Consider the following 26,011-nt stretch of genomic DNA (forward strand, 5'->3'; position numbering starts at 1 on the left):
TGGTTGTAGCCATCATCAGCAGACAGGGAATGGCAGCACCCTGTGAAAAATCACATTTCCAAAGAGATGTTTTAGGAGAATCTACATTTGTGATTTTTGTTGCCCTTAAATAAACAAAAGTTTGAGGCCTTGTTGAGGAATAAGAATATTTCTGTGAAGTGATGGCTAACAGCCACACATATAATCTCATTTGACAGCTGAATAAACTGCTTTCCAGAATAAATCAAGCTCTTGCTACAGCCCAAGTGCTGGCCCCTTCTTCGCAGGGTGAGCAGCTATGTAAAATCTGCCAGGAGAAGTTTTCCATTAAATGTCTTAGGGAAACTAGGTAATCTTGAATCGACCAAGGAAATTTCATTATCATGAATAACATCTCCAAACATGGAAGTAATGTTTGAACAGAAGAGCTCCAATTAAATCTTTCCTGGGTTACTTTAGCTGTATTGCTCTAAGATAATAAAAACTGGCCTTTTTTCTTTCTCTTTCAACCAAGAATTTGCATCTTGAATGTAAACTTGGTCTCTGTAATGGTGCACATCGGGTCATATTTTTCTTATAGAAGAAATCTGCATTTTAACATATTAAGGATTTTTATTTTCTTTTTTATTTTCTTATGTTATGATATGGTGAAGGTTGGCTTAAGTAAAAATATCTCATTTCACTTTAGTTCACCCTCCAAGGCTCCTCCCGGGCATTTTACCTCCACTGAGTGGCACTGTGGGTCTTCCACCTATGTTTTATCCGTAACGTTTTCCACATGGGATCATGACAGGTGTTACCTTGCTGACTATCCTCAATGAAGGCAGAGTGCCTTGAGGGCAGAAACTGTTACACGTCATCACTAGCCAACACAGAGTACAATTGCTACACAGCAGACTCAACTGCATATAACCTTAATTCACCTGCATGGGACCAAATCACTTACCGGGTGTGAAAATCATGACTTAACCATCCTTCTATTACAAGCTTAGCACTCAGTCTAATAAGTATTTGGTGAATGGATAAAATCGATCCTTTATTTTTTATTGTTTATTCTTTTTTGAGACAAGGTCTCACTCTGTCGCCCAGGCTGGAGTGCAGTGGTGCAATCATGGCTCACTGCAGCCTTGATCTACTAGGCTCAAGCAATCCTCTCACCTCAGCCTCCTGAGTAACTGGGACTAAAGGTGCGTATCACTGGCCAGGCTAATTTTTAAAATTTAGTTTAATAGAAACAGGGCCTCATCATGTTTCCTAGGCTGGTCTCAAACTGCTAGGCTCAAGCGATCCTCTCACCTCAGCCTCTTGAAGTGCTGGGATCAGGAATGAGCCTCCATGCCCGGCCACAACCACCTTCAATGGAAGGATATTCCAATATCTAACTCAAACTCTATTTCCTCTTTTCTTGTATTCTGCATAAATATCTAATAACAGGATCCCATCTTCAGGACTCCTGTGGACTTTGATGAGGTCCCTTCTTAGCTAAATGGTGAACTCTATCACTGTTTGGAAGTTTTAACATTCAACATGTGACTCCCAGGACTCATGGGCTCCCTGCTCTTGGAGAAAATATCAGGTAAGCAAAATTAATTTTGGTATGTTACCCACTAGCTTTGTCTTCCATTGGCAAACAGATTTTATTCTTGAATTAGTAGAAGAACTGATTTGACTTCTCATTCTGCATCAATATGACAATGAAATCAATATCTTTCATGAAAATACTACTAGTTGGAAAATATAGCACAAGCAAGCAGCTAAAACTCAGCTTAGAAACTGAGTTTTCCCTCAGTGATGATGGATTCTGTTCTCTTCCAGGAAGAGATGAAATTCTATTCAAAGGATGCAGCCCATGATGCATCCCATACGTTTGCTACTCAGCAAGTTCTGGGACATAGTCACAGAGCTACCATATACATCTCTTATGACCAGGCTGGTATGTGATAACTCAGAATCAGCTTCCCTTCACAGTTTCTATGCCAATCTGAACAAGTTTGTCTATCCAGCTGGACTTTCAGAAGTCACAGGTCTATGGAAGGGAACCATGGCATTGCATGGAATTAGATTTAACCCTAATTGCTTTACTTTTTTATTTTTTAGAAACAGAGTGTCATTCTGTCACCCAGGCTGGAGTGCAATTCATAGTTCACTGTAACCTCAAAATCCTCAGCTCGAGCAATCCTCCCACCTCTGTTTCCCAAGTAGCTGGAACTACAGGCAGGCGCCACCATGTCTGGCTTTTTTTTCTTTTTTTTTTTTGGGTAGAGATGGGGTCTCGCTATGTTGCTCAAACTCCTGGCCCCAAGTGATCCTCCTGCCTTGGCCTCCCAAAGCACTGGGATTACCTTACATTTTATCTTTAAAAAATGCCACAAAAACTATGAGGGACCTTGAAATAAAATTTTTAAAGGTATGCAAAAACATCTTGGGGTACAAAGGAAAATCTAAATGTATGAAGAGATATACCATATACACAAATGAAAGACTTAATATAGTAAATACATTGACTATCATGAAATTATTCTGGCCAGGCGCCGTGGCTCACACCTCCAATCCCAGCACTTTGGGAGACCGAGGCAGGTGGATCACGAGGTCAGGAGATCGAGACCATCCTGGCTAACATGGTGAAACCCCATCTCTACTAAAAATACAAAAACATTAGCCAGGCATGGTGGCGGGCACCAGTAGTCCCAGCTACTCAGGAGGCTGAGGCAGGAGAATGGCGTGAACCCAGGAGGCGGAGTTTGCAGCGACCCGAGATCACGCCACTGCACTCCAGCCTGGGCAACAGAGCGAGACTCCATCTCAAAAAAAAAAAAATTATTCTATAAGTTCACTGCAACCCCACTCAAAATCCTGACTATATGTTTGTGGAGCATAAAACACTGATTCCAAAAGCAAAGGATCGCACTTTGGGAGGCCGAGGCAGGCAGAGCACGAGGTCAGGAGATCGAGACCATCCTGGCTAACGCGGTGAAACCCCGTCTGTACTAAAAAAAAAAATACAAAAAATTAGCCGGGCGTAGTGGCGGGCGCCTGTAGTCCCAGCTACTCGGGAGGCTGAAGCAGGAGAATGGCGTGAACCCAGGAGGCGGAGCTTGCAGTGAGCCCAGATTGCGCCACTGCACTCCAGCCTGGGTGACACAGAGCGAGACTCCATCTCAAAAAAAAAAAAAAAAAAAAAAAAGCAGAGGATCAAGAATAGGTCACTTTTAAATAAGAGCAAAAGGGGAAAATTTCTCCTAAGAAATAGCCAGGCTAACTCTAAATCTATAGTAATGAAGACAGTGTAATAGTAGCACAGAGATGTCAAAACAGATCAAGGAACAGAATGAAGTCCATAGATGTACTCACACATATAGTAAGGAAGTACAGATATAGATATTATCGGGAGGAAAGAGTGAATTATTAAGTGCATGGTGTTTCTGTATAGGAAATAAACAAATTTAAAAATAGCTTTCTATCTAAAACTATACCAAAAAATAGAATCCCAATGGAATAAAGGCTGAAAAGTGAAAAGCGTGATTTTAGAAAAACTTTCTTTTAGAAAATACTGAGGATTAGAAGAACATTTTCATGACTTTGGGGATAGAAACAATTTTAAAACAAGGCAAAGATAAAAAGCACAAGTCATAAAAAATTAAAGGAAAAGATTGATAATTAGGACTTTATTACAATAAAAAAGATTTAGTACAACAAAAGATGTATTCAACAAAGTTAAAAGATAAGCCATAGAGAGGAAGATGATATTGAAAACACATTTTAACTAAGGATTAGTACACAGAAGGCATAAAGAACTACTACAAATCAAGACAAATACAAATAAGGATCTAAATGGAAGAGAAAACCCAAATGACCAATAACTTACACAAAACTTTCAACCTCTCTAGAGAAATTCAACATAAAAAAAAAATGAAATACCACTTCACACCTATCAGATATTGGAAAAAATAAACAATGTGACAATAGCAAATGCTGGTAAAGATACAGAGAAGCTGGAATGTTCATTCACTCCTGGAGAGAGTATAAATTGATACCACCACTTGAGAAGCAGTGGTAACACCATACGATTTAAAGCTAGTTCAGTGTGGTGACAAAGCATTCATTTTGCTGACTGCATCATTTACTCTGGTTAAGAAGATGACAAAGTTCCTCACTGAAGGAACATAGGCAAAGTATTATTGTCTAAGTCCAAACAAACGAGAAGAAAAGTCAACTGGCAAACCACAATTTCCTATGTAGTTCCATTTTCAGGATGAGAACCAAAAATCATCCCAGGCCTTTGGGCCTTTGTCCACACCTCTACTCCATTTGGAATATCCACTAGCCAAAGATTCACTAACTACTGCTAATTCAAACAATTCCTAAAATTTCACCTTCTACAGGAAACTAATTAGGAGGAGGCAGGCCTCAACATCTATTACATCCTTAAGTCCTGAAGTTAGCAAGCATTCACGTTGATCAAATCCTGAATAGGTATGCAACACTTACAGCTTTGTCTTCATTCACAACTCCTCAAAATGTACTTTCCATTTCTGAAGGGGATAATGGGGACACTTTATTTTTGTAATCTCTCCAGCTGTATACATGTTTTCATGTATCTATCTCATCTTTCATCAAGGATTTTCAAAGTCCTTCTCACAGCTGCTGTGTCAATGCTTTCCACTTAAAATAGAGGGTAGGAACCAATGATAGGTGTACTTCCTAGTATGGTTCTACACACGAAAGCATTTAATAAATGCTTTTAACCATAATGATTTAGAAGCAGATCTCTTTTCCAGACAGAAAACATCCTCCTGTTTCAAAATAATGTTATCAAATGTTGGGCAAGCCACACCAGTCACAAGAGCTCATACTGTATTACTCCATTTATATAAAGTGCAAAGCTCTGCTGACAGAAATTAGGGGTGATTAGCCTTGATCAGGTATATCTGTAAGGCAGCCTGAGGAGGCTTCTAAGGGGCTGGTAATGTTCTGCTTATTAATCTATAACTGCTGGTTACATTTATAAAAACTTATTAAGCTGTACACTTATGATTTGCCCACTTTTCGTGTACACATATTATACTTCAATAACAATTTTTAATGATTTTATAATATTTGTGCCTCTTACAAAACATCTAAAAATATTTGTGACATCATATAATAGAGCTCAAAACAGTTTTTAGTAAACCGGTACAGTGGCTTTGCAAAATGGTAATCATTCATAGGATGGAAACTCATCCCTTTAAGGTCCCAAATTCTTTTTAATTACCATGGAAACTGTCAGAATATGCCAAATGAGAAAACAAAAAGGAAAATATAAAGTACTGCATCAAATCACATTATCTTAAGAGCTTGACTTACATTGCTAATTACATTTCCATTCTTTGCCCATTGTGTGAAGGAACAGATGCCTGAATTTAAGCACCCATCTTAAAATCCACCATTTAAACATTCTTTTCAGGAAGACATTGTGAAACGTTTCTAAATCTAAAACAGTGACCCAATGCACATACAATATAGCAGGTTTTCTAGGCTCCTTCTGACCCTCGCTTCCAATGTTCTTGTTCTTTTTACGCTGGAACTATTTTGCAAGTATGGTCACATGTCTCAGAAAACATTGACTTATAGTCTCCATGTGCAGGGAGGAGTCTAGGTTGTGGGGGCTGGGATGTAGGAATGGCAGAGATCAATGGCTATAGAAAACGGATCTCTAAACAAGGGGGAAATCAGTCCTTTCTCTTCCAACTCCTGCATCTCTCAAACACATGAACAAACGTAATGAAGACATGACTAAGGACGGAACATGCAGGAAGGTTGCCTTAAGGGCTTAATCTGGGTAGATTTGATTATAGCTAAGAAGATGAATTCTAAATTTGGAAAGGCCATCAAGGTAACTAAGGATGTGACTAGATCCTTCATGTTTTTCCACTTAATGAGAACAAAAGATGATGAAAACTATTTTAGTAAGCAAAAGGATCTTCACAGATTCAGTCCTTTCAGAGATAAGGTGCACTAATCATTAGAAGTTACCAAGGAAAGCCAGGCACACTATTTCCCCAGGAGGTTGGCCTCATTATCGAGATGGTTTAGGCACCATTTTACTCCAAGGAAGAATGACTTAGGTGGTCTGCAAAGCTCCCCATTATATCTCCAGATTCTCTGATGACGTAAGAAAAAGATTAAAAAAAAAAGAAAAAAAACTTCCTTCAACTAAAAAAAAACAACCATTCCTTTTGGAAGGAAAAACCTTTTAGACAAGAAATCCTCCCATTCTGCAGATGTGCTCAACCAAGTTCTCAACAATGCTACTACTCAGATTTTATGATATTGTGAGAAACAAAAGGTTTTCAATCCCTCTTACCCTTTAAGTAGTGGTTATCAATATGGTGCTCCCCTCCTCCCTCCCTGGGTTATCTGGCAATGTCTGGAGACATTTTTGGTTGTTACAACTAGAGGACTGTTACAACATGTAGTATGTAGAGAACACAGATGCTGCAAAACACTCTACAATGCGCAGGACAGCCCTCATACTCCCCCAACAAAGAATCATCCAGCCCAAAATGTCAATAGTGCTGAGGTTGAGAAACCCTGCTCTAAAACTATACTTAGAAGGGAAGAAAAAAGGACTTCTTTTATTTTAGTATCTATCTCCAGTTGGTCCAAAGAAGAAAACAGAATTTAACAGTCCTACAAAAACTAAACAAATAAATACCCAAGCAAATACTAAGCTCAACTCAAGATCTACTCTAACTCAAGATTGTTTATAATAGATCTTGTTATACCAAGTTCAAATATACTGAATTATATACAGCCATTAAGAGTAAAATTCCAAAGATCAGGTTTAAATACTTTTTCTTTTGGCAGATTTTATTTTTTTCTAACCAAGTAAGCAATTCTTACTTTTAGATACTTAAATTCTATTTTTGATTACTAGAAAATGTACTCCTTTTTCATTAAGTGGTCAACTTACCTATCAGATATAATTATTACATGTAAGTATCAAGCTATTAAAATAAATTTTAGAAATATTGATCAAGAAAAATAATGAGAATACCAATTACCTACATCACTAGAAATGAACAACGGAGGCCGGGCACGGTGGCTCACACCTATAATCCCAGCACTTTGGGAGGCTGAGGCGGGCGGATCACGAGGTCAGGAGATCGAGACCACCCTGGCTAACACGGTGAAACCCCGTCTCTACTAAAAATACAAAAAATTAGCCAGGCGTGGTGGTGGGCACCTGTAGTCCCAGCTACTCAAGAGACTGAGGCAGGAGAATGGCGTGAACCTGGGAGGTGAAGCTTGCAGTAAGCCGAGATCATGCCACTGCACTCTAGCCTGGGCAACACAGCGAGACTCCGTCTCAAAAAAAAGAGAAAGAAACGAACAAGGGAACATCACTACAGATACTATAGATAACAGGATTAAACAGATAATACAAAATATTATGAACAACTTTATGCCAACAAATAACTTAGATAAAATGGACAAAGCCCTTGAAAGCCACAATTTACCAAAATTGAAACAAAGAGAAAGTCTGAATATTCCTCTGCTAAAGAAATACACTTCATAACTTAAACATTTCTACAAAGAAAACTCCAGACCCAACTGGCTTCACTGGTAAATTCTTGCAAATATTTAAGAAAAAAAAAAATGGCTGGGCACAGTGGCTCACACCTTTAATCCCAGCACTTTGGGAGGCTGAGGCGGGCAGATCACCTGAGGTCAGTAGCTCAAGACCAGCCTGGCCAACATAGTGAAATCTGTATCTACTAAAAATACAAAAAATTAGCCAGGCATGGTGGTGCATACCTGTAATCCCAGTTACTTTGGAGGCTGAGACAGGAGAATCGCTTGGACCCAAGAGGCTGAGGTTGCAGTGAGCTGAGATCACACCATTGCACTTCAGCCTGGGTGACAGAACTAGACTGTCTCAAAAAAACAAAAACAAAACAACAACAACAACAAATCCCACTTTTAAAATTAATAATCCATCACGCCTGTAATCCCAGCACTATGGGAGGCCAAGGCGGGCAGATCACAAGGTCAGGCTAACATGGTGAAACCCCATCTCTACTAAAAATACAAAAAATTAGCAGGGCGTGGTGGTGGGCGCCTGTAGTCCCAGCTACTCCGGAGGCTGAGGTGAGAGAATGGCGTGAACCCTGGAGGCAGAGCTTGCAGTGAGCCGAGATCGCACCACTGCACTCCAGCCTGGGGTACAGAGCAAGACTCCTTCTCAAAAAAAAAACAAAAAAGAAAAATAAATAAATAAAATTAATAATCGAGTAAATAAATAGACATGGAAGTTGGTTCTGTCCCAATCCTCAACCCCTCTGTAGTCACGCCAAAGATCACCCCAATAGCTTTCCATCCCAGAAAGCTAATACTTCCCTTCCTTCTCAAGAGGGATGAAACAACGGACTTACAAAAAAACATTTTTGTAAGATTCATTTATATGTGTCCATTTGTAATAAACTAAAATTCATTACTTCCATCTGGCTTTCAGTTCCCTGACCAAATTGTATTTCCTACTCTCTCCCATACCTGCTCTCTCCCATACCTACTCTCTGCTATGGCCAGGTCAGTTTCTTCAGAATTCCCCCAACAAATCTTGCTCACTCCTACCTCTCTTTCATGGGTTATCCTAATCCCTTCCACCCTTCTTAACACTCCTCAAATCTAAGTCACCACTGGAAACTTCATATAAGCCACAAGGTTTTACCTTTATCAGAACTCCTTCTAAACTTTTATCTGGAATTTTATAGTTAGACACAAATGATTCTCTCAGTGGGTTTCTTTTATCCCCTTGGGGAGACTGTCATTTCCCTCCAGCTGCCATGTGCCTGCTTAAAATCCCTTCCTGATTCTCTGTGACCAACAGGGTAATGACCAAGTTATTTCCTGGTACTTTACAATCTGGCCTCAGCTCTCCCCACTCCCCCACATTGAGGCCATTCCCAACTCAACATACCCACACAGCAGCCTCTGCCACGGCTCCTGCTTTTACACATTTGTATCCAGGGCCTGGACCATCCTTTCCCAGACACCTGGACACCCTGACCCCTATCTTCCTGCTCATGCTTGAAGACTCTCAGATTTAAAGTAACTGCCTCCCTAGGGAATCCCTCTTTGAAATACCACCTCCCCTCTTTTTTCCTCAGATATTCTTTTTCCTACAGGATCTTGTACTTTTATTATAGTTGTTTATCTGCCTTTCAGAAATGACTGTGGTTATTTGAGAACAGTCTTGTTTATTTTTTGCTTCAAGACTTAGCACAGTACTTGGCTCATCTGAACAGGACTCTGTGAATGCTTGCTGAGTGAGCAGCTGTCCAATATTCCCCTGAGAGCCCCATGGTGATGGACATGTGACAGGAATTCAAAGACTTAGAGACTGGCACATGCTAGTTGCATGATATTGTGATAGGTACTCGTTTAACCCTAATACACATGGTGAGGATGGAAACACAAAGCTGCCATTGCCTTTTAATCCTCAGGGCAATAATGAGTTTCACGGAAACAAAGCCTTCAACCCCAATCTTTCCAGAACTTCAAAAACCTGATGAGAAGGAAGTACTTTTCACCAGAGAAAGAAAAGTATTTTATAGCAGCAGAAGAAAAAAAGCTCAAGGCAAAAAAAAAGCTAATGAAAGAACATCCAAACTGCTCTTTCAATTGTTTTTGTGTCTGTATGCCTGGCAGCAATCAAATTACCTCTAAAGCAACTTCAAGCTCTGAAATTGTTATTCTGTGATAAAAGTATTATTATTAAAGAACAATAATTTATGTAATTTACCCTATTTAATTTAGCATAGTTTACCAGAGTTTGCAGTACATCAATGTTAATTTAAATACCTTGAAATCTATAATTTTAATGTTGACAGACCTTAATAAAATGCATATGAGTCCTCATTTTTAAACAAATATTTGTGGAACACCTACAATATAACAATCATTCCAATGAACATCGGGGTATAACAATGAATAAAACGATTTCTGCTCTTGACAAATTTGGTATTTGAACAGAAAGAAGCATATTAAAAACACTAACAAGCCAGCCATCATGTTAAAATTATTAAATGGATGATGATGGCTCAAAATATACCAGATGCTCTCTTACCAATGTTTACCTAAAGGACCCCACCCATTTACCCCATATCCTCCTTTCTTTTTCTAAACCATACTGATCATTGTCCAGAACTTGGGTTGTAGGCTCTTTTGCAATATATCTATGTACTGCTTCTCCCCCAAGTAGTGTACTTAAGAAGACTCAGTGGTGTTTGTTCCCAAATCTGTTTATGCCAGTTGTACTTGTTACTAGAATTATGAAACTTAATTCAATATTACATAAACTAATAAAATAGGAGTGCCAAAAGAGAGAGTTTTTTCCTTTCTTTGAAAACCAGGTTGATTACTTTGGAGAGTCTTAACAAAAATGAGTCACTTGAGAAAATAGTTGCAAAAGTAAGTACGGGCAAATGTAAAGGTTTAAGGGGAGTGGGGTAGGTGATATAAAGGGATTCTGCCCAGAGATTGGTTCCCAATGCCTTTAGGTTTTCATTCTACTTTAATGTAAGAATCTGAAGCTGGAAATCAGAAGCCAATGAATTTTGGCTGTGATTTAATGTAAGAAAGACTTCTAGGAACTCCAATCAGGTCCTTGCACTCAAAGCAAAGGTCTTGACTCTACAATAAAATATCAGCAAATTAATGTTTAAAGTTAAACAAAATGTTTAGGCTACATATGTGGCACGTTTTATGATTCATCCCTTTGGCATTTTCAGTAAACCATCCAGCTGCTTGGTCCTGGATGTAGCAGATAAGGGTTTTCTCCAAGAAGCCCTTGGAGAAGCCAGGTGGTTTGGTCAACAGCTTTCGGTAGAGCAAAAATATAATAAAGAATTAATGACTTCTTGTTTGTCACAAACAGTACTCCGTGGTATTCGACTATGAGGTTTACTCAAAATGTCGGTTTGTGTCCCGATATTAAAAGGGAGCTCTCTCCAAGATCCAAGGGTGGGCTCCTTACTAGATCTTTAGACTCAGAGGGAGGGAAGCTAGCATATTCTGGGATCACTTCCTGCCCAGTTATTCAGCAGGATTCCATTCCTTTTTGTCTCCCACTGCATCTGAATTCCTGAGCAAGCTTCCAGAACCAAGCATTGCATGTATGGGTCTTCAGCGTGCTTCTTTCTGAGTGCAGCCTCTGAGGGTGGCTTGAGCCTGGATGTCGGGGAAGAAAGGGATTTAAGGACAAGAGGTCAGGAGAAGCCAAAGCTGGAAGTGTTAAAGAGGGAGAACATTATAGCTTCCTCCACCAGTTCCCTTGGAGAAGAGCCAATCATACTGGAAGCATGGGCATCGAAGATGCCAGCATTTAACCCAACTACAGATGACACTTCTGATGCTGGCTTCATGCATTCAAATAGTGTTTAGACCATAGGGAGCTGTTTTCTCGTGGTTTTCAAGCATAACATTACTCTCTCATTTCTTTTTTTCTAAATTACTTATTGGTTGACCTGTAAAGACCCAAAGAAATAATTTCATCAAATTCTTTTATTTTATAGTCAACTAAAATTATGAAGAGAAAATGATTTACCCAAGATCACACAGCAAACTAGTGGGCAAGCTGGGGCAGGCACCAGGGCCTCTCTGCTTAACAGCCTTCTTTGCTTCCTGGCTCCAGGAACCAGAAGCATGAGCACCCACTGGGAGCTTGTTACAAATGCAGAAACTCAGGCCCCACCCAGGCCCACTGAATCAGACACTGCTTTTTTAACAAGATCGCTAGATGATCTGTACACATATTAAAAAGAACTGCTCTAGACCAAAATTTTTTATAATGCTATTTAGTGAAATTATTGACATCTAAATACATAATCCTTATAAAAACTTCCTTACCACAAAATGGGTTGAAACAATTATTTCAATATTTTGTTGTATCTGATCATTTCGTATACAGTTTCCATTTAAAATTATAGGCAATTGGCCACTCACAGTGGCTCACGCCTGTAATCCCAGCACTCTGGGAAGCAGAGGAGGGAGGATCACTTGAGGCCAGGAGTTTGAGACCAGTTTGGGCACCATAGAAATACCCTATCTCTACAAAAAAAAAAAAAAAAAAAAAAACTGTAAAGCTTAATCGGGCATGGTGACACATGCCTGTAGTCCCAGCTACTTGGGAGGCTGAGGTGGGACAACTGCTTCAGCCCAGGAGTTCCAGGCCACAGTGAGTTATTACATCAGGCCACTGCAGTACAGCATGGACAGAGTGAGACCCTGTCTCCAAAAGATAAATAAATAAAAATTAAAAAATTATAGGCAAAGAAACAAAATCCGCATTTCTCTCTGGATACATAAGCCATATTAAAGCAGCTTGGATATTCCACAAATGCCTTATAAGAGGTTATTACATGGAATTCACTTAATTGCTATGCCTTCAGGCCTATGAACAAGGTAACAGAATCAAAATTCTGTTGGGCAATGCAAGTTCCTATCAGATAAAACCAGAGTTAACACTGAAGAGTGTGTCTGTGTGCTGTGTGTGTGCACTCTCACTCACCTTCACAATATGTGCAGCCAAACATGGAACCCTTCAGCCAGAGAAATAATTAGTTTCAACACACTCATTTAGGTAGCGTACTGCATACACAATACAGCAACATCTCATTGTGCAAAACAACCAAAGTTACTGAACAGTCAAATACACTTCAAACATCAATTGGCTCATTCCATTTACCTGAACCCTCCAGAAGAGACAAATCCATAGAGACAGAAAGCAGGTTAGTGGTTGCCAGGGGCTGGGGGGAGAAGAGCATGAGGAGTGACTGCTAAATGGGTACAAGATTTCTTTTTGGGGTTGATGACAATGTTCTAACATTAGATAGTAGTGATGGCTGCACAAATCTGAATATACTGAAGACCACTGACTTGTATACTTAAACGTGTGAATTGTATGATATGTGAATTACATCTTAAGGCTATAAAAAAACTGGCTTAACAATGAAAAACCCATGTTTTCTTTCAAGATGTAATGAAAAGTGAAATTATACATATCACCACTACTCATTATTTTATTTTTAGGTTAAAGATTGCAAATACCTTAAAATTTGAGTCTGAAGGGACTTTTATTTCTACAAACCTCATTTATTTTACCAGTAAATTAACTGATCCTGGTTAAGGAACTAATTGTATTAAGAACCAAAGTCCCGACTTAATGGGCCAATGGTCAGAATTTTCCCAACGTTAAATCATTTCAATTAAAACATTCATAAGAGGACGTACGGTAATTAAATACATCTGGAAAAATAAAACCAGTTCATGGCCCTGTGGTGTATTTACTAAGAGTCTACCAAAGGAAATCAGTATGTTTCCTTTTTTACATGAAGGGAACTTTCTTTTTAATGTAAAAACTAAAACCAAAACCAAGGATACTGCCAGAACCAGTGAAGTATGCACAAATTAACATAAATTGGCAATTGAAATGTGGAGCCAACAATTGTCCAAAACACAAAGTACTTCCTTAAGAACAGGTCTCTGGCTCGGGCCTTTGCTTCATGAGAACTGCACCCAACTCCACACCTATTTAAAAATGAAGCCCACCCTACCCCTAAATCAGTCCAAAGTATTGTGAAAGCTATTCTGAAGAAGGTCCCCGTGTGATAATTCCACGTACAAATCCAAACGCCTAGCGTTAAATTAAAATAACGATTTCAGAAAAAGTAGCTGATGCTTTCCTCAATACCACACTTGTTCGTAACTGTAACATCTTTGGTGGCAGTTATCACCAAAGTGATCACAGGCTGAGTAGCAGTCATCCTCTGAGCCTCATTTTGTGTATGAGCCTCATTTAAAACGGAGGTTGAATGGTTTGACTGCTCACATGGGGGACATTAAGAGAAGTAGGAACCTGAGTTACAGGCCACTTGATTCTGCCCTTTCTAGAAGGATCTTATGCTAGGTTCTTGCCTTTTTAGAAAGAAATTTTCCTGTTGGATTTGGTGGGCCTTATCTCCTTTCATATTTTGATCACCTAGTAAATTTTTAAAAAATGTAAACTAGAAAATTATTTGAGCTTCCTTTGAAATGCAAAAAAGTGCCCCCTTTACTCCTCACCAAAATTTTAATCATTACAAAATTATCGCCCCCCCCCCACACACACACAATTAATAGCAGAGATAATGTGAAAGAGGGGGATAAATGATTAGGGGAAGCGGAGGAGCGGGCAAGCAATTCCCAAGCCCTCACCATTAACTCGCAATGGTTAAACCCACTGACGTCCTCGTTAGGAATGCTCTTCACAGTCTTTGTGGCTTGTGGCTGGAGTCTGTCACTAGAGAAAGATAACGGAGCAGGAAGAGAAAAACCCTTTCCCAAGCACAGCTGTCACACGTTTTCAGGAGTGCTGCGGACTGAGGCTGATTTCCACAGCACTCTTTACGAGTTTTCCTGCCAATACAGAGTCCCCACTTAACGACATGTTGCTGACGGCAGCATTTCAGGGTGTTAGGAAGTGACAAAAAGAATCCTACAGCCGCCTTACACCAGCCTCGGGCCAGGTTGGAGATTTCAGATTTTAACCCTCCGGAGCTGAGCCTTTTGCCGTTGCTAGTCGTTCCCCCGTTGCATTGGAACCCGCTCAGCACACCGTCTCCACCTGCACCCGGGCCGCATTTTGATAGTTGGAACAAGGGACAAAGAGGAGAGACTCAGCCTCCGTCCCATGCTGTCCCTCTCTCCTGTCACTTTCCTGGTTTCAAGGGTCATGGTTTCGAAATGAGCTCCCGGAAGACCCCAGGCTTGGGGAACCGGGTGTTTGTTTCGCGCGGGCTTAAGGAGAACAGAACCACGGCGGGGCGGGGCAGGACTGGACTGGGAGCTCGGGCGACAGGGAGAGCGTCCCGGGAAACAGGCAAGAAGCGACTCTCTACTAGCCCCTTAAAGCACTAGCCCGGGACGCGCCGTCTGTTCTCTCTGCAACCCCTCCCGGGTACCCAGCTCTTAGGCTCCCGCGAGCCGCACGTGCGGGGGTGCAGCCGGAGCAGGGACCACCCCCCCACAGGATACAACAGGAAGGCGCACCTGGGCGTTCCGGACACCTGCGCCGCGCCCCTCCCACCTCCAGCGTCCCGGCTTCGTCGCAGAGGTGGCCGAGGAGGCGCCACCTGAGCGGGGGAGGGGCGGGACCCTCGGAAGGGCGCGCCCTCCCGGGGCGGGGGCGCGAGACCGTGGCCGTGGCGCGCAGCCAGCGCGCTCGCTTACCCATGGCTGGAGACTGGCGGGAGGGGTGAGGGCTGCGGGCGTTCGGGCTCCCCGGGGACGGGCAGAGCCGGTGGCACAAGTTTGCAGGTCTCGCGGGCACGTGCGCTGACCGGGCTCCTGCGGGCTGCGCTGCGCTGCGCGGGGCTGGCCGCTGGCTCCTAGCTCCCGGCCGGGGTGGGAGCGCGGCGCGGCTCCGCCTGCACTGGGGGCCGGCCGCGCGGAGAGGGGCCCTGACGTCAGCGCCGGGGGCTTTGTGCGCCCGGAGCTAGGGCCCGATTGGGGGCAGCGGGCGCGCGGAGTCTGCAGGCAAAGCTCGCGGCTTCCTCTGGGACCCCCGGGCGAGCGCTGAGGGGCGCGGGAACCGGAAAAGCCAGCGAGGGGGATGGGTAGAGAGGGGAGTGGGCTTCTAGGATCGCGGAGGCGGCGATCCGCGTCCCAGATGAAAACTATTATGGCCTGGGGAGGTTGGGGGGAGCGGGGGGCTTTGAGGTCTTAGCCACACCCGTTGTATAGATAAAGAAACTGAGGCCCGGGACACTGGACCAAGGGCACTTAGTACTTAGCGTTGCCTCAATCCACAGTCTCAGTTCCTTTTGTTCAGATACGAGTCGTTACTTAATTCAGTGGTCTCAACCCTGGCTGCAGAGGAGAAATCAGCTGAGGAGCTTCTGGAAACCGGATTTCATCATGGCCTCTGCGGGTGGGACCCAGGCATCAGTGCTTTAAAAGCTCCCCAGGTGATTCCAATGTGCATCCAAGGTTGCGAAACATTGACATAAGTAACTTGTCGGTGGCTAATGACTTAGACACAGGTAGCACCCTCCAATCTAGACTGGTGCCAGATTTGCTGGTGTCCGTTATCACCCCTCTTGATTCCTGGAAGTCCACCCCTGGAAGGCTCTTGGAGACTTTGCAGGCTCGCTCCAGTCAACCATTTCTCCCGCTGCTCAGGCCTCGCGCTTGAGCCTTTAAGTGAATTAAATGGTTTAACAGTGTCCAGGGCTTAAATTCCTTCTGTCTCCTTAGAGAAGAATTTTCCTGTCTCCAAAGGTATTAGAAGAGTCATGAGACCCTTGCAGTTTTTGTAGGACTAACGCTCTCTGTGACATTTCTGAGCCTGAAGTTCCCCCCTGATATTTTTTGTTGTGTTCTTTTATTGTTCTGAAAATACATCATGTTATTTGAACAGAGGGTTACATAAACAGTGACAATAGATAGTACACTTAAGGGACATTTAAGCCAAAAGAGAGGCTTTAGGACTGAGAAAGGGTGGAGGAGGCAAACATTTCATCTATTGAAATTTATTGGATTAGGAAAGATTTTATCAAGGCAGAGCTCTAGAAAGCCTAATAATATTTTACATGAAAGGACAGAGATTTGTGCTAGGCGGATCAGTGGCTCATTTTCACAATCCCACGGGAATAGTCATTTCTAACCAATCTTCATGCAGTCATAAAACAACAGAGAGCTCATAGGTATAACTTGTTGTCCTCCTGTTAAGAGGAAGTAATCCATTTGCCCCTTTCCTGAGTGCAAGTGTATGTAGGAATCCAACAATAACAGAGGCTGCCTGTAAGGGAGAGAAAGACAAAGGTGGACTGGGTGAGAGCAATGAGGAATTCATGCTAAGTCCTAGTTGAGGGAAGGGTGAGTTTGGTTGGTTCCTACATCTTGAGGGTTTCCTAGGAGACCCTGAAAACAACAGAAGGGAACTCAGGCATGACCATCTGAAATAGTACTTTGGCAAGACATGACCTTAATGAGCCTCTCTGGAACGAGGAACTCTAAGGTTTTACGTACTGAGATGAAAGTAAACTCTTTGGTCTACTTTCTGTCATTCCCTAGAAGTCTTAGGTTTTTTTTTTTGTCTTTTTTTTCCCCCAAAGAAAGAACAGCTGTCTAAATATTGGAGCTAGCCACAATGGATGCTGTGATAAAAACTGAGTTCTAACAATTGTGTATACAATGTCAGGGGAAAGCCACATTTTAACAGAAAATTTTCCTCACTTTGTAAGTGTCATGGATTGATTTCAACAAGCAATTGTCCCTAAAACCCTTAAGAAAAAAAAATAGCATTTGGGAAATTAGTGAAGGCTGCTATAGACGATGCAGATGATGGCTAGTAAGTATATTTCATTTCACTATTATTCAAAGAAATGCTATCTTAAAATAATAAACCATTTTTCTCAAGTAACTGAAATCTTTAAAAATTAAAGCAAGACTACACCTGCAGGTGGGTGAGTCAATTGGTCTAGCCTTTCTGGAAAGCCATTTGGCTGTACTACCAAGAGAATTAAAAATATTCACAGCCTCTGACCTAATAATCCCTCTTCTGGGACCCTCTCCTAAGTAAATAACAACTGTTTTGATCAAAATTAATGTGAAAGGAGGTTTATTGTAGAGTGAGATGTAATAGCAAAAAAACAACAAAACAAAACAAAAAAAGCAACAGTTGCTCAACAGAAGGGAATTAGTTATATAAATGATTGTCAACCTAGTTCAGGGGTTCTTGACTGGGAGCAATTTCGCCCCCCAGGAGACATTTAGCAGTGTCTGGAGAGTTTTGGTTGTCACAACTGGGGATAGGGCGGGGGGCTTACTGGCATCCAGTGGGTAAGGGTCAGGGATGCAGCTCAATGTCCTACAGTGCAGAGGACAGCTCCCCTCCCCCCAACAAAGAATGATCTGGCCCCAGATGTCAATAGTGCCGAGGTTGAGAAACCCTGATCTGTATGATCGGATATCATGTAGCCTTGTTTGCAAAGAATTATGTAGAAAAATGCTCAGAGATGTTTTAAAAGCCAAATAAAAAGCTGAATATACAACATAATCCTAGTCATGTTAGTGTATACGTGTGTGCGCGCGCGTGTGTGTGTGTGTGTGCGTATCGAAAAACACAAAGAAAATACACTATGGTAGAGACTATTACTTTTTCAACATTTTTTTCTATCTGGCCACACAGCCAGACTCCATTTCCCCTTAACTCCTTAACAGTTAAAAGGGGCTACCTGATTGAGTTGTAGCCAAAGAGGTCAGAAGTGAGGTCCACCACTTCCGGGCTTATCCCTAAAACCTTAAACATATCGCTTCTACATGCTTTCCTCTTCTCCCAGCAGGAATGAGACGTTGACCCCTAGGGTGCTTTTGGAAGCCACGGGTTGAAGTTGAAATTGTCTTATCAGCCTAGGTCACTGAATGACTTTGCCTCCGTCCTCCTCCACACACTGACAATTTGTAACTGACTTGGACATGTTTGTGACCCAGAAATAAACTGCTATTATGTTTAAGCCATTATGTATTTTGGGACTTATTTGTTATAACAGCGACCCAACCCTAACTAATATATCCATATATTCACTTCTACCAAAATATTAACAGGGTTTGTCTCTGGGATGTGAGATTAATAGAATTGTTAGTTTTATTTGTATACCTTGTTGTGTTTTCCCGGACTTCTATAATGAGCAAGAATTACTTTTATAATGAGGAAAACACAGGCATACCTTACTCCACAGTAGATACAGTCTTCGAATAATTTGATTTTAAACTATCAATAAAATCATATTTCCAACTAATTTTTAAAATTTGATTGAGGGGCCAGATGCAGTGGCTCATGCCTGTAATCCCAACACTTTGAGAGGCTGAGGCGGGAGGATCACTTGAGCCCAAGAGTTCAAGAACAGCCTGGGCAATGTGGTGAGACCCTGTCTCTGCAAAAACAAAAAACTTAGCCAGGCATGGTGGTGCACTGCTGTAGTCCTAGCTACTTGGGAGGCTGAGGTGAGAGGAACGCTTGAGCCTGGGAGGCAGAGGCTGCAGTGAGTTATGATGGTGTCATTGTACTTGAGCCTGGGCGACAGAGCGAGACCCTGTCTCTAAAAAACAAAACACACACAAAAAATTGAGGTTTAGCAGAACTTCGATACCTCGTCTAGGAGTACAAAATAATTATAAACCATAAGGATGCATTTTGTCTGTTCCAATCTTTTTTTTTTCTTGAGACGTAGTCTCGCACTGTTGCCCGGGCTGGAGTGTAATGGCGCAGTCTCAGCTCACTGCAACCTCCGCCTCCTGGGTTCACGTGATTCTCCTGCCTCAGCCTCCCAAGTAGCTGGGATTACAGGCACACACCACCATACCTGGCTAATTTTTTGTATTTTTAGTAGAGACAGGGTTTCACTACGTTCGCCAGACTGGTCTCGAACTCTTGACCTCATGATCCGCCCGCCTCAGCCTCCCAAAGTGCTGGGATTACAGGCGTGAGTCACTGCGCCCAGCCTGTTCCAATCTTTTTTATCCAGCTTTGTTGAAGTATAATTGATAAATTAAAATTGTATGTATTTACCATGTATAACGAGATGTTTTGATATGTGTATACATTGTAAAATGATTATCACAATCAAGTTAACATCTGTCGCCATATCTAGTTATTTCTGTGTGTGTGTGTGTGTGTGTGTGTGTATGTGTGTGGTGAAAACATTTAAGACCTACTCTCTTAGGCCAGGTGCAGTGGCTCACGCCGGTAATCCCAGCACTTTGGGAAGCCAAGGGGGGGGGGGGGGGTGGATCACCTGAGTCCAAGAGTTCAAGACCAGCCTGGGCAACATGGCAAAACCCTGTCTCTACAAAAAAAAAAAAAAAAATTAGCCAGGCATGGTGGTGTGCGCCTATAATCCTAGCACCTCAGGAGGCTGAGGCATGAGAATCACTTTAGCTGGGAGGTGGAGGTTGCAGTAAGCTGAGATTGCACCAGCCTGGGTGACAGAGTGAGACCCTGTCCAAAAACAAACAACAACCTACTCTCTTAGCAATTTTCAGGTATACAATACAGTGATATTAACTATAGTCTTTTGGGGGACATTTACTCACTTGTGTGCCTCACTCCTTCCTGTTTAATAAGCACTCAGGGATCTTGTCTTTCCAGCACAATCCCTGTATGGGCAGAAACCTGGCTTGATGTTTGATTCTTACAAATCTCTTTACCTCTTGCTTACTCTAGTTCCTTTCTCGGCATATCATGCATGGTTTAGATCTTTTTTTTGTTGTTGTTGTTTTTTGTTTTTGTTTTTGTTTTTTTTTTTTTGACGGAGTCTTGCTCTGTCACCCAGGCCGAGTGCAGTGGCACAATCTCGGCTCACTGCAACCTCCGCCTCCTGGGTTCACGCCATTCTCCTGCCTCAGCCTCCTGAGTAGCTGGAACTACAGGTGCCTGCCACCATGCCCGGCTAATTTTTTGTATTTTTAGTAGAGACGGGGTTTCACCATGTTAGCCAGGATGGTCTCAATCTCCTGACCTGGTGATCCGCCTGCCTCGGCCTCCCAAAGTACTGGGATTACAGGCTTGAGCTACCGCACCTGGCCCGGTTTATATGCTTTATAGACTTCTCTCCTGTCTCTCAGCAAGATGGCTACTTTCTCAAGCCAATGGGAGGTCCATGAACTGGTCACCTATGGACAAAATGAAAAAAGACAGTTCCATTTGTACAACTAAATGAAAATGTTAGCAAATCTTGACAATGTAAAAGTGTAGCTGACACAAAGTGGAACACAGGAGAATATGAATGAAAAAGCAGCATCACAGATCAGTGGTTGCCAGAGGTTAGTGGGGAGAGAGGGATGAGTAGGCAGAGCACAGAGGATTTTCAGGGCAGTGTAACCACTCTGTATGATACTACCATGGTAGATCCATGTCATTATACATTTGCCAAAACCCTCAGGATATACAACATCAAGAGTGAATCGTGATGTAAACTATGGACTTTGGGTGAAGTGATGTGTCAGTGTAGATCCATTCATTGTAACAACTGTCCCACTCTGATGCAGGATATCGATAGTGGGGGAAGCTATGCATGGCAAAGCAGGGGGTCTCTGAGAACTGTGCGTACACTGCTCAGTTTTACTGTGAATCTAAAACTGCTCTGAAAAACATGAAGTGCATTATAAAAAAAGCAACATCACTAATATCCTCAGCTTCTCAAGTGGAAGTCAAAAGATACTGTCAAAATTTGATTGAAAATAGAGATTTGGGACGGGGGCTAATGTAAGTAACATAAATCTTCATCTTTTATGTCAGGGAGTTAGTAGATACTGTTTAAAGTTGCTAAGTCAAGAAAGAGAGGACTAAGCATATTTTTTAGGCTAGGGCCATTGTTCTCAACCCCACTGGATCTGATGTTGCTTATAAACAAACATTTGTAATGCCATTTCTGCGCTCCTTAAATCCAAATCAAAGAAAAAACTCAATATAATTCCTTAACTATGAAGGATAACTGAAAATAATTGCATGCATAGTGTCTATCTTGATGTGTAAGTCCTCAGGTACAATGACAGTGGAAGATGTAATAAAGTCACCTAACAAGCAACCTACTTATAGAATCCCCATGAGTGGGACAAAGGCCACCTACGGAGATGTGTTGTTTCGTAATTCAAATACCAAGAGTGGCCTTGCCATCAAAGTCACAATGTTCCAAAATAGAGAACAACTTGGTAAATTTCCCAGCAAAAGAAAGTGCAATCTTCCCTCAATTTACAAGATAATTGCCTCCCTGGAAAAAATCACCATGTCTTAAAACCACCCCCCAAATATCTCACGTTTATATGTGAGATGGAGATATACTGATAATTAGAAGCAGATTTTTCATCTATATGAATGTCCAGAGGACAGTAAGCTGGGTGAGAAATGGGAACATGTCTTCATTGTTCAAGACCATGTTGTGCATTGCAGGAGGCCTTCACCTTGTCCTGGGCCCATTAAATGCCAGTAGTTCCCCCACACCCCCTCACCGTGACAACTAAAAACAATCATGCCAAAATGCAAGCTTCTTGACTTCCATGAGTCTAGACTGTGGAAGTTACTTCCAGAAGAACCAAAACAAGAAATAGTTAAAAGAGATTGTTTCTGGGAGGGAGGCCACTGGCTAGGAAAGGAGGGCTGGGAGACTGTTGTTTTTTATCATAAGTCCTTGTGTTCTATTTAATTTTTACTATGTATACGCGTTACATATATATGTACATTTTTTAAAAAATAAGGCACCTTGGGAAAACTGGCTAGCCATATGTAGAAAGCTGAAACTGGATCCCTTCCTTACACCTTATACAAAAATTAATTCAAGATGGATTAAAAACTTAAATGTTAGACCTAAAACCATAAAAACCCTAGAAGAAAACCTAGGCAATACCATTCAGGACATAGGCATGGGCAAGGACTTCATGTCTAAAACACCAAAAGCAATGGCAACAAAAGCCAAAATTGACAAATGGGATCCAATTAAACTAAAGAGCTTCTGCACAGCAAAAGAAACTACCATCAGAGTGAACAGGCAACCTACAGAATGGGAAAAAATTTTTGCCATCTACCCATCTGACAAAGGGCTAATATCCAGAATCTACAAAGAACTCAAACAAATTTACAAGAAAAAAACAAACAACCCCATCAACAAGTGGGCAAAGGATATGAACAGACACTTCTCAAAAGAAGACATTTATGCAGCCCACAGACATATGAAAAAATGCTCATCATCACTGGCCATCAGAGAAATGCAAATCAAAACCACAATGAGATACCATCTCACACCAGTTAGAATGGCAATCATTAAAAAGTCAGGAAACAACAGGTGCTGGAGAGGATGTGGAGAAATAGGAACACTTTTACACTGTTGGTGGGACTGTAAACTAGTTCAACCATTGTGGAAGACAGTGTGGCGATTCCTCAAGGATCTAGAACTAGAAATACCATTAGACCCAGCCATCCCATTACTGGGTATATACCCAAAGGATTATAAATCATGCTGCTATAAAGACGCATGCACACGTATGTTTATTGCGGCACTATTCACAATAGCAAAGACTTGGAACCAACCTAAATGTCCAACAACGATAGACTGGATTAAGAAAATGTGGCACATATACACCATGGAATACTATGCAGCCATAAAAAATGATGAGTTCATGTCCTTTGTAGGGACATGGATGAAGCTGGAAACCATCATTCTCAGCAAACTATCGCAAGGACAAAAAACCAAACACCACATGTTCTCACTCATAGGTGGGGATTGAACAATGAGAACACTTGGACACAGGAAGTGGAACATCGCATACTGGGGCCTGTTGTGGAGTGGGGGGAGGGGGGAGGGATAGCATTAGGAGATATACCTAATGTAAATGATGAGTTAATGGGTGCAGCACACCAACATGACACATGTATACATATGTAACAAACCTGCACGTTGTGCACATGTACCCTACAACTTAAAGTAGAATAATAAAAAGAAATAAGGCACCTGAGTCTATTGAGTGTTTACTTCTATTCCTTCTGGGCCCCTAAGACCTTATTTCCCGACATACCTCATCTGTTAAATGGGTATAATCCAATCCTTACCTCATATTATTGTTGTAGAGATTAAAGGAGATAATATGAGTAAAGCACTTATCATTTGGGACTCAATAAATGGTAGCTATTGATGCGGATCTTGTTGTTGTTAAAGTTATCATTATTATCCTTTCTTTTTACCTTGGGGAGCCAGAGGGGTCCCTGGGGTAGCCAGAAAGCAGCTTTAGGGCAAAGGCATTCCAAGCTTTTGCAGTAAAGAAAGGGACGACTGTTCCTGGTTTGAAATTTTGTCTCATATTATTTTAGGCAAGGGGTGCCCTCCCTTGGCTCTCCATCTGCTCTGGAAGGTGGACAGAAATTGCTGATTTCCATTCTTCTATTATGTAGTGGTTTGTTTGTTTGTCTACTTATTGGTGAGGAGCGGAGGTCAGGAGGTCTTGAGTAGTAAGTGAGTAGAAAGTAGCCCAAAGTAGCAAGAAGCAACAGGCAATTAACAAAGACAACTTTCTTATGCTGTGGGACTGTCCATCATTTAATTAGAAAAAAAAAAATACTTTGAGTTTAAATGCATACCTCCTAAGACCACAAATGCCCCCGAACACTAAAGATCACTCACACCTTGAGTGTGAATTTAGATGGCTTTGGAAATGCCTATTTGAGATCAGCCTTCCTGAGAGTAGGCAACTTTAACGGAAGAAGGAAAGACGGGAAGTACAAGGGAAATTATAGAGCTCTAGGAAGCCTGGGCAGCCCGCAACCGGCATGGGGACAGACAGGAAGACCTACAAGGAGGAGCTGCCAGACCTTGGAGAGGAAGCTGACATAAAGCACCCGATCAACTTCCTTCTCCTACATTTTACTATGTTCAACTTGGGGACGGAAGAGGAGAAAATGCAATTTCTGACTACAAGACGTTTAAGGGGCTAATTGTCCTCTGGGATGGGAGAAAACAGGACCTCTGTAACTCTTCTGGGGGCTCTTCCAGTCATCTGCAGGTGACAGAGTGAGGTGTCCTGGCTCTCTGTGGCCTTGGCTTTCTCCTGAGGATCTTCCTGAGCATCAGGTGAGGACCCTAGATTCCCTCTCACACTTTTCTGGTTATCTTAAGGTGTCTGAATCTTTCCTCGTGCTCCTTTAATGAAGGAACTGGGTCTTGGAGATATTAGATTGTGTGTCCCAGATCACACACTGAGTACATGGCACATTTAGGTTTTATTTATTTAGAGACAGGGTTTTGCTCTGTTGCCCAGGCTGAAGTCCAGTGGCCTGATCATAGCTCACTGCAGCCTCAACCTCCTAGGCTCAAGCCATCCTCCCACCTCAGCCTCCCAAGTAGCTGGGACTGCAGGTACAAAGCCACCATGCCCAACAAATCTAAAAAAAAAAAAAAAAGTTTTTTTGTAGAGATGGGGGTCTTGCTATGTTGCCCAGGCTGGTCTTGAAATGGTAGGTTCAACTGATCTTCCTGCCCTGGCCTCCCAAAGTGCTGGGATTACAGGCATGAGCCACCACCCCCAGCCTAGATTTGGATTTGGGCTCACCTCTATCCAAATCTAAACTCCGTCTACTCCACCATGTTACTCTCTGTAGAAGATGTTTCCAGATTGTAGGATTGCTGGTCTGGGCTACAAGGAACAGGTGGAAGCCCTCAGCCAGGGTTACATTCTAGGGCCCACTTTCGGAATCTAGGTCCAGTTTGGCTGCAGTTTAGAGAACAGGGAAAAGGCCTACATGCTGTGATGTATCTTATGGAATTGCAGGCCAGAAGTGAGGAGAATGCAGGCAAAAAAGAAAATAGCAGCATCCCAAGGGCCTCTGGAGTTCACAGCTGGTTAAAAGCAGATCCTGCCTTTAAAACACAGGTCATTTCATGATGTCTCCTGTGAGTCAGAGCAATTGGCAAGTGATTTTCCTTTGGTTTTTACTGAGCATTTCAATCCAGAAGTCTGGGCTATGTCTACCTCTAAAGCTTGTGTCTTTCATGGGATGTTCTATAGTTTTGCACTGTGGCTATGTTACCCACATATGTGAATCTAGAACAGAGTTCACAGCAGTGCATCAGGAACTCGCAATGAACGCCAAAAATTATAGCTAATCTGACAGTGTGTCCTTGTGTTTACAGATGATACTGAAAATTGAATCATGCAAAGAGTTCAATAGGTATTGAAATACCCCTTCACCTGTATTAGCTGACAATGATTTCTCTTACTTCTCCTACACTTCCCAATTGCCTAGTAATAATGAATTTGGTACCCTGTTGGAAAAAAGGAATGTCACTTTGGGCTAGAATTTTGCTATCTCCCCACCCAAGTGATTCTTTTTTTTTTTTTTTGAAACGGAGTCTTGCTCTGTTGTTAGGCTGGAGTGCAGCGGTGCAATCTCGGCTCACTGAAACCTCTGCCTCCCAGGTTCAAGTGATTCTCCTGCCTCAGCCTCCCAAGTAGCTGGGACTACAGG

The 26,011-nt window shown here is 42.1% G+C and overlaps 1 protein-coding gene across 6 annotated transcripts in view; it reads right to left on the reverse strand.

The window, feature by feature from the left end:
* GPM6B (glycoprotein M6B) overlaps positions 1-15,575 on the reverse strand; it is a 166,793-nt gene extending 151,218 nt beyond the window's left edge. For 2 of the 6 annotated variants that reach the window (XM_055376012.2, XM_055376008.2), the window contains exon 1: positions 15,049-15,406. In XM_055376012.2, coding sequence (XP_055231987.1) covers positions 15,049-15,232 — 184 coding nt within the window. In that variant the 5' untranslated portion in view covers positions 15,233-15,406. Of the gene's footprint in view, positions 1-15,048 lie in introns of all 6 variants that reach the window. The other 4 variants (XM_019019370.3, XM_004063816.5, XM_055376011.2 and 1 more) reach the window with 4 other exon arrangements.
* Between the last annotated feature and the right edge of the window lie 10,436 nt (positions 15,576-26,011).

The sequence above is a fragment of the Gorilla gorilla genome, chromosome X, assembly GCF_029281585.2.
Source record: "Gorilla gorilla gorilla isolate KB3781 chromosome X, NHGRI_mGorGor1-v2.1_pri, whole genome shotgun sequence".
NCBI lineage: Eukaryota > Metazoa > Chordata > Mammalia > Primates > Hominidae > Gorilla > Gorilla gorilla.